Source organism: Oxyura jamaicensis, chromosome 3 (assembly GCF_011077185.1).
Source record: "Oxyura jamaicensis isolate SHBP4307 breed ruddy duck chromosome 3, BPBGC_Ojam_1.0, whole genome shotgun sequence".
NCBI classification, from domain to species: Eukaryota; Metazoa; Chordata; class Aves; order Anseriformes; family Anatidae; genus Oxyura; species Oxyura jamaicensis.
The window spans coordinates 86,712,636-86,722,584 of NC_048895.1; the positions used below are offsets into that span (position 1 = coordinate 86,712,636).

The 9,949-nt window shown below is 36.0% G+C and overlaps 1 protein-coding gene across 1 annotated transcript in view; it reads right to left on the minus strand.

Annotated features, from left to right (window-relative positions):
- Window positions 1-74: 74 nt before the first annotated feature.
- The window catches only part of DDX43 (DEAD-box helicase 43), a 19,188-nt gene continuing 9,313 nt past the window's right edge, over window positions 75-9,949 (minus strand). Inside the window, exons 10-17 of the mRNA XM_035322027.1 lie at window positions 8,469-8,569; window positions 7,769-7,856; window positions 5,900-6,027; window positions 4,325-4,434; window positions 3,511-3,649; window positions 2,634-2,721; window positions 1,009-1,159; window positions 75-696 (exon numbers count right to left, since the gene is read on the minus strand). Coding sequence (XP_035177918.1) covers window positions 1,052-1,159; window positions 2,634-2,721; window positions 3,511-3,649; window positions 4,325-4,434; window positions 5,900-6,027; window positions 7,769-7,856; window positions 8,469-8,569 — 762 coding nt within the window. The 3' untranslated portion in view covers window positions 75-696; window positions 1,009-1,051. The remainder of the gene's footprint in view (window positions 697-1,008; window positions 1,160-2,633; window positions 2,722-3,510; window positions 3,650-4,324; window positions 4,435-5,899; window positions 6,028-7,768; window positions 7,857-8,468; window positions 8,570-9,949) is intronic.

Below are 9,949 nucleotides of genomic sequence, written 5' to 3' on the forward strand. Positions count from 1 at the left end.
CACATCAATTATTAACAAGTAAAGAGGAGGAAAGGGAAGAACTTTTAGAGAATAACCTTACCAAAACACTAATCTCTCTAGATTCAGTTTATTAATTTTCCACTTACTCACATGACCTGAATAAACCCAAGTTCAGACCAAATATCATTTGTACAGTAATAGCCCCTTCCAAGGAACTTCCAACGCGTGAAAACATGCCCCGTTACCATCAACGGTAGGGGAGACAGAACCTGACATCCAAGCATAAAATACGAATCAACATTATCTGAAAGGAAGCTGACCTTCAAAGGTATATTTTCCTAAGATTCATTCTCTTTATGACTTTCTGAACATCACTCTAGTAAACTGTGCACTTCTTCCTTAAGCTTGACAGTTACCGACCCCCCCCCCCCCCCCCGAGTAGAAACACTAAAGCTGCTTTTTTCATCTAGCCATGAATGCATGCTTCTTGTTATGCCATCCTCCATTCGGAGGAAATGCAGACTTGTCTCATGCTTTTTTTGAGAGAACTCTCAAAAATGACCTTTAGTGTTAGCTTGGAAATAAAATACTTGCTTTGGCAAACATCAGTTACTGAAAATAGACCAGTTTTCAAATAGTTATCCTCTGAAATACTTTTTCATGCCCTGCAGATGTGGCATATCAGTGTGAAAGTACAGTATTCTGAAGTCGGACTGACAAACATTGCTTACATTCTGAAAAGGAAAAAAAAGATTCTTATATGTTAGTAATACATACCATTAAAAAACTAAGCCCAGAATATTTGATTTTGACCATTATATGACTTTAGAAGTTATGCACATTACACAAGAAATAACTGTAACATTAACTTTCCCGAGACTGAAGTCAAAATAGTGTCAAAGCACAAAACTAGATTTGTTTGTATATAAATGTAATCCCATTTTTCTTTTCTACAGCATTTTTAAAAACACCCTTTAAAATGGAACAGATACAGAAAATAACTGAGAAAATAAAATTCTAAATTCAAGCACACAGATGCTAACACAAACTATAATCACTTACTTTGTTTTGTACCTCCAATGGATTACAGTTAGTTTGGGGGCTTTCTTTGAGGTCTTCGTATATCTCGTTCCATGTCTTTTTCCATTTGAAATTTTTTGTATCTTTCTGCCATTGAAATAAGCTCTTCAGGAACTACCTGATAAAAACACATCACAAGAACAAGCTTAGTTTTAAGAAATTCTAAACTTTTAGACTTGAAAAATATGAACTTAGTGTTCCCAAACTAGATTATCTACCTTTTTAGATTTGCTTTTCCTGTAGAGATGTGTAGATAAGAAGTCTGTTACATGAGAATATACTGAAATATACTGAAAAATAATCAGCACAGTGTACGTGAATTTCTGGTATGCCAGCATCACCATATCTGAGGGCAACTTTTAAACAGCTAATTAAAACATTTATATTTTAGATAAAAATGCATCTTCCAACAACGACAAACAGCTGAAAAATATTTCCAGTGCCATTAAAATATGATGGCATGCCAGTCATCCATAGCATGCAAGTCATCCTTCTACAATGGGGTTAGTATTGGTGGAAAAGGGAAGAGCAACTGACATCATCTGCCTGGACTTGGGCAAAGCATACAACGCTGTCACACAAAGCCTTGTTTAATTGGAGAGACATGGATCGGATGAATGGACCACTTGGTGGGTAAGGAACAGGCTGGATGGTCACACTGAAGAGTTGAGAGTCAACAACGTCTATGTGTCCAGTAATGCATGGTGGTCCTCAGGTGTTGGGACTGGAGCTGTTTAACATCCTTGTTGTTGACATGGACAGGGGGATCAAGTGCACCCTCAGCAAGTTCGTGGGTGACACCAAGCAGAGTGGTGTGGTTGATATGCTGGAGGGAAGGGATGCCATCCAGAGGGACCTGGACATGCCTAAGAGTTGGGCCCGTGAGAACCTCATGAGGTTCAACAAGGCCAAGGGCAAGATGCTGCATATGGGTCAGGGCAATCCCAAGCACAAATACAGGCTGGGCAGAGAATGGATTAAGAGCAGCCCTGAGAAGGACCTGGGGGTGTCGATAATATGAAGCTCAACATGCACTGGCAATGGGTGCTTGCAGCCCAGAAAGCCAGCCAATATCCTGGGCAACATAAAGAGAAGCGTGGTTCTTTTAAAAGTAGTCAAATTTACTCCTACTTCTCATACAACTTAAACATCTGCGAGAAATACAGCTTAGAATAGTAGACAGTTGTGATATCTGTACACAAGAAGATGAAAAACAGTTAAGCTTCTTCTGGTATTTATACTGTCAAACAAGAACACTGGCTTGCTTCTGGAACACGTGTCCAGAAGTGAAATAGAAATGGAATAAAATACTAAGGAATAAAATAAATCCTATTATCGTGCAGACTTTTATGGGTGCATATGCTATTAACTTTTTCTTTGGATGCAGAAGGTTGCTATCGAATTTCCTGGCTCTTTTCTGGGAAATATCTCTAAGGTAAAATCCAGGACAATACATATTTAAAGTACCTATTTTTTTCCTCAAGACACTACAGATACTCATCAAGAAAAGTCTAAGTAGGCTTTCACACTGAATTTTTTCAGGCAGTAACCCAGAACCAATATAAATATTACTCAGTAAGGTTTTTTCTTACTTGCTTTGCTCTTTCCAGAATATCAATCAGTTCAGATGCAACCTTCCAGTCTTTCTTAGTGACAAGTGTTATTGCCTCCCCAGTACGACTAGACAAGGAACAAAATAAGTGTTGATGTTCAAAAGAAGAGATACCTATGCTGCTAGTATTTTTCTTACTGATATACAGTAATAAATTCAACTGCAGGCAGCATTTACAAACTTTTAGGTTAAACTGGGTAGAGAATTTGCTATGCATATGACAAAGTAACTTTATAAAGATTAGAATACAGCAGCTTAGGTAAAATGTAGCAAAGGCAGAACTAATTCAGGTATTACAGACAATAAACTCAGCATAAAGAACATATTTAAGAACAAAGAGACATGCATTAGGTTCTTAATTAAAATATGTACACACACAAAAAAAAGAATCACATCTGTTCCAGACTGGGAAAGCAGCATTTGGAACTCCTAATGACTAGCTAACTGTACCACCATGACAGGCTGAAAACTTTAAGTTGCCCACCCTCCCTCCTGCCCCCAGTTGGCTGCCTAGGAAACTAAACAACTGAGCAGCTCCCGAAAACACAAAGAAGGAAGATTATTTCAGAATATCTGTACAGAAGGTGTTTTACACTTTAAGTCTTCCCCACATTTAGTTTTCAAACATCTTTCAATCCCAACTACTTAACTGAAAAAATGGAAAATTGGAAAACTTGTTTGTCTGAAATGTAATGAATGTATTTCAAAACAAAACATACTTTGGTATATTCTGGAAGCTTCACTCCCCTACTCTCTATCACTTGTAGCTCTAGAATTTAACAAGAGAACCATCTATGCAATGCATAAAATACTGACATCAATCAATTACATATTACTCTTTTCTTGTAGACACTTACCCTGCTCTCCCAGTACGACCAACTCTATGAACATATTCTTCAATATTACGAGGAAAGTCAAAGTTAAAAACATGAGTAATATCATGCACATCAAGGCCCCGGGATGCTAAGTCCGTAGCTACCAGGATTCTGACTTTGCCTAAAGTACAGCAGAAGGAGAATTTAATTTTATGGAATATATAAAAAACACGCTCTAGTCTATTGGTTTCCTAGCGCATAATACTCTTGTTCTCAACATATCAAGGGAATATATACTTGTTGCACCTCCCATCATGTTGTTACAGTACAAGTTGGTAAGTACCCAAAATGTGAAATAGAAATACTAGTAAAATGACAAGTAGAACAACAAGGTGCAGGTAAACCAAAATATATGCCTAGCTGGTATTACCAATAAAAGAAAGAACAGAAGCCTTCACTACTATTTGTTTATCTGGCATCCTTATCATAGCACTTTTCTTATAGCATCTGATCACATAATCCCAAAGTATAATTGATCCTAATGGATCAAGAGAACTGAGAAACTCCACCATTTGACACTTAAATTTATTTAGGTTAACATACTGAATTTACCAGAGACTTCAAAAAATAAGACTTAAATTATTTTAACTCTTAAACATTTTAAATTTTATTCATCAGGAATCACTTTTTGCTTGCTGGTTTTTTGTGTGTCAGATTAACAAAGTAACCATATACCCTTCAGAGCTCTAGTCTTTTCATTTCTGTAGTGAAGAGACACTGCACTAAAAGAAGATTCTGCACATGATAAACTTTAAAAGTACTGGCTTGTTTAGCCCAAGTTTAGGTACAAGCCTACCTTTCTTGAAATCATCTAAGGCCTGTTCTCGATCACACTGCTCTCTGTTACCATGAAGAGACTGTACTGGAATTCCCTGGAGACCAAAGTCACTTGCTAAGTCATCAGCTCTAAGATGAAATAAAACAATGGTTCTTTTGAAAGCATGCAGCATCTAGATTGATAAATAGGTAACAATTTGCCAACAACATCTAAATGTGTAAGACAAGACAAAAGCCTACCTAAATCAGGTGACATTATTATAAAACAGCATGGAAAGAAGCACAGAATATTCCCAACCAAGGTTTTTATTCCTTTATATGCTTTTATTTCAAGCCCTTCTCTGTCTTTCTTACCAGAAGAGACCTTTGATGGCAACACTGAATCTGGAAAGCAAAGAGACAACCATGCAGCCAAAAAGTCTCAGCCAGGAGACGACCAACTACACCGTTAAGGTACAGAAGATGTCACCATGTATGATGTGCCTTATATGTACAAAGAACAACTTGAAGTATAAAAAAAACACTCTGTAGCTACTTCAAGGAAGAGCTTTCCCAGTTTACATAGACACACCACGATTGCAACGCATACAAGTATTCACTTCAATTTTTATGATTGCTGAAATGCAGTATGTCAGCAGTTAGACTTTTTTCCTACCACATAAGCTGATTCTCTCCCATAAAGAATGTCTTAACAAGCAAAGACTTCCTTAGATTTTTTTTTTTCCTTTTTCATCAGTAAAGTATCTCAGAAAGTGTTTCTGACTTTACAAAACAAGTAAAAACTTCTGTTCATCACTACAGTTTTAGTTAGAAATCTGAAGCCCTTCTAGACACCTGTCAAATTTTACTTATGTGCTTAATAGCTAGAAGAACAAAACTCACCACCTGGAAGCAAGAATCAGAAGTTGCCCACACTGAATACTCAAGAGAATCTTTCACGTAAAAGCTTAGACCATAGGAAAACCTACAAAAGCTCCTAAGGATAGTAGCTCCTGTCAGGCCTGGAACCTTCCAGTTACACAAATAAAAGGAACACTGATGGGCAAGAGCTGTTTTAATAATTAATTTTTCCTGAGAAGAAGCATTTTGGCTTTAGGTTCCGCTCCACATCTGCGGCAAAAGGTTTCTTAAGGAACTAAAAAAAAAATTACATGCAAGATAGGGTAAAATAAGATCCATCTCTTCAAGAAATGGGAGGGTATCAAACTACAAAGTTTGATCTCACGTTCTTGTATCAAAAGAAGAAACAGAGAGAAAGGGATTTTTGTATCATTCATCAGAAAGGCTCAGGTATGGTACAATGACACTCCCTGCAAATAGGTCTTGTCTGCACCAGTTACGTATTAAACATCAAATCATATTGACATGTCACTAAAAACCGTAACATCTACTTCAAACATGCAAAATTTAGATTTCACACTACTATTAATATTAAAAAGGGTACAAACTACCGATCAAAACAGTCTGGAGGAATAAATAAAATATTACTGGCACACTATTGACAAGAGCTGTTACACTTGGTAATCATCTGAAATAAGAACACCTCTGGTAGGAAAGAGAAAGAAGAAAGTAATACAGGAAAATAATTACATACGTAAGTTTTTTTCCCACAAAAATGATGACCTTATCTTTTGGTTTCATTGAGGCAATGAAGCTTTTCATGAAAGCTCTCTTCTCCTCCTCGGTGGTAACAACAACTTTCTGTTCTACTGTATTTACTGCCTGTTAAACAACAAACAGGATGTTACTTAGAAACACATTTGAAAAGTATTTTTTAATTCCCATATAACAAAACTAGCAATATGATAACAAAACTTTTTAAAACCTAGAATGCGTATCAGCTTGGAATTCAAATGATGCAAAATTTATTTTTGTTTCTTTGTTGCGGTAAAATAATGAAACCGATCTCTAAGCAGTTTTATCAGATTATTGCAAAGATTCAGAGGGTACAGATCAGCTGACCAGTGAAGTGAAGTACTCCTAACACTAGCGAAGAGCAGAATGAAGCAGTTTTTTTAAATTAATAATTTGAATTTATGTTAAGTCAATCCAGAGCAAGTTGGAACAACTGTCATCTTGAAATCTAGAAGCTTTTAAAGAAGGTTCTGTCAAAAGTTTGCAGTCAGCAATACTGACAATTCTTCCAACTACAATTTTTTAATAAAAGCTTTACTCCATTGAAGGTTACCATAGAATATCTGATGTATACGAAGCGCAAGGAAATGGCATGAGGCTGTGTCAAGAGAGGTTCAGATTGGCTATTAGGAAATGAGTGGGTGGTTGGACACTGGAACAGGCTCTCCAAGGAAGTGGGGACAATGCCAAGCCTGCCAGAGTTCAAGAAGTGCTTAGATAACTCTCTGACACATGGTTTGATTTTTGGGTGGTCCTCTGTAGAGTCAGATGTTGAACTTAATTAGCCTTTTGGGTCCTTTCCAACTTGGGATATTCTAAAATTCTGTTTAAGTGGCATAAAGGTCTGGACATTCTTGTGGCACTGCATCATAAAATGGTGGCAAGAATTGATGAATCAATCCGCTAAAAAGAGTCTTTCCACGTGGGAAAGATCCCTCCTCCGCCCCTTCAGAAGTCACCTCTTCAGCTGAAGGGACTTCTATGAAAGAGATTAATGCATTAGACAACAGCTGCAACAGCTGTTATCTGTCAGATGACAATCCTCTGTCTTTGATGAGTAATGCCCTTTGACAAAAGCATAGATCCCAACAGAACAGATGAGAAGTACATTTTCCTCTTCTGTCTAAAAGCATACTGGGTATTACTTTTTTCATTGTCCATGACTAAGAAGTGGAACTGAAAATGAAAATTCTGTAATTTAAAAACCAAACAAATCTTTGTGCCATGATGTAGGAGATCTTGGAACAAGTAACATTTCCATGAATTCTGCTTAAAAACTGCTTAAGCCAACTACTGGTAGCTGCACAAGCATGACTAGCATACATCTATATCTATACATCTTAAGTTTTGCAAATACAGTTTTTACTGTAATTAATATATTTTTGCCCTAGACAAGTGGCCTCCAGGAGTTTAATACAGAGCTTCTACTCTCTTTGACAAAGCAGTTAAAAGACAGATCTGGATAAGGATCTGTACACATGAGAAGACAGACCTTCAGAGGGAGAAGTAAGGAAAATTAATGTGCTGAACAGAAAAGGTAGCTGCAAATACATGAGGCACTACAAAACACAATTTTCAATTGTAACAAATTAGTATTTGACTTAACTTTATTCCCTGTAGCTTCTACTGAAAGTCTAAGACTTCTACATCTTGTAATGGAAACAGTTTTTTTTAGGTTCTTCATAAACTTTGAATGAAGCTTTAAAATAAAATGATTAAGTTTGGATTGATTTTAAGGTATTATGCAATTACTTACATATAGTTACAAGTAAAAAAAAATCCTTGTTTAACTGTAATTTCTTCAAAACAAAAGAACAAGAGAACTTACAGCTAAGTCAAGAGTGCCAACGTACACAATCATAGGATTTTTCAAATAGGATTTTGCTAGGCGACGAACACCATCAGGCCAAGTAGCACTAAATGGGAAGATGACAAAACATGAGAATACAGTGCAAAATCTTCTCCAATGTGTTAATTTCATGACTCCTCTTTTCTTATATATCAGTGAAATATTTGAGTATACTGTAACAATAGTGAGCTCGCACAGCATTTAGAAATCACTTTAAGATGTTAACAGTAAATAGCAATCTGCTTTCAAGGTAACTTTCTAAACTAAAAGTAGGGGTAACAGTTACACAGCCTTTCTAATGAAGCCAGAAGTGAGTTTAGTAGTGCAATGATTTCTAATGAGCAAGCTTCTAGACTGTTTTTTCTCTCTGAAACAGTAGCTCTAATTCAAAATACTCATGGTAACAGCATTCCCTGGCCACCCTCCTTTTTGGTAAGAACACAGTGGTTTCTACAGCTGATAGAGAACAGCAGTAAGAGAAGAAGAAATAAAAGTCAAAATGTATAAAGATTCCCTAGCACCAAACAGACAATTAGGGAAAAAAAACTGATACCATTCTCTTGGTAGGTTAATCGTTTTTTTTTTTTTTTTAATTAAAACTGACATTTTTTTCCAAAGTAAACAAAGTTATTGAACAAGTTAAGGTGTTCAAGTATTAAATACTACTATGCTTACATACCTTGTCATAACGGTTTGTCTGTCAGGCCGCACATCTATTAGGATCTTCATTATCTGAGGTTCAAATCCCATATCCAGCATTTTGTCAGCCTCGTCTAAAACCTGCTTGGAACAAAGCGTTTGGGTCTAGTTCCTTAAGTAACATTTCAGCAACACATTTCGTAAGAGATAATTTTACTGGTAACTATTTTAAGTTCAGAATCCACTCTAATTCATTGCAAAGCCTGTTCAACTTGTTTAACCTCTTCAGTTTTTCTTTGATCTTTTCCATTTCATTTGCAGGCAGAACAAGAATAATCTGTATCACCTTTAAGAACACTTAAAGCCAATGAAGAAGGGGCCATCCTGTAAGTTTTTTTGTTTTAATTTTTAAAACATTGATTTGGTTGGTGCCTAATTCAAACAAAATAAGGACAGACAGAGGGATGAACCCCTAATTTCAATAGGAAGTTTTTAGAAGTTTAAAAGACAATTCTCACTTTAACTTGAAGATCTCATGCCAGTCCAAAATATCAGTTACCAACTCAGATCCTCCTAAGAACCAGGAAAAGACAGACCATACATTTTGGTTTAAACTAGTACACTTGAATTTTCAGAGCTCAAACTTATTTCATCAGGGGATAGAATAGGGGAGCTGAAAGTGAGTACAACTACTGGGAATTGATCTTTTCCTCAGAAAATGTTGCGTGCTTACTTATAAGTCTTATACAAAGAAAGAAGGTTGCCATGCAAAACTGATTTTCCTCGTTTAATTGAGTTTATCTAAATCAGAGTTAAATGGATAATGCTTTGAAGTACTGACATTTTCCAGTTACTTATTTGGAATTATAGGACTTTGATGATAACCCCTATTATCATGGTTTTGCGGTTCCATTCTTTTCAGATGTACTATTCTATTAAAGGCTTTTAGATTAATCGTGGAACTCTCTGAAATAATAATAAACCATAAGCCAAGCAACAGAAGACAGGAATTCTATTTCCTGATTTAATTCTCTTCATTTTCAAAGGACTCATGGAGATTTCATTAACTACTCATGTTCTATTACAATGGCAAAGCTGCTGAAACATCACCAACTTCTTTCTAGGTTAGTAAGCACACTGGTACTTTGCTGGAAAGGGAGAAGGAGGCACATTAGATGGACAAGAAAGAGTAGTTGATGTTCATTTCCCTTATTTCTGAAAACCGCTTAATAAAGTCCATAGCAGATATAAAATAGGTATTAACATTGTGTGTTTTTTTTTATTATTATTTTTTCCCTAAATTCCTCAAAGTCAAGTCCTGATTTATAAAGCAAACTCCCCATTCCCAACTGACATCATCCTAGATTTCTCATTATCTATACGTATCTACTTGTTTGTTAATATTACTGCAGTTATTTCTCTTGTCAATGAATTCTTGCAGGCCATTTCTTCATGTGAAAATTTTATTTCATTAGATTAGTTACTGGTAAATTTTACACTACCTATATATATATATATATA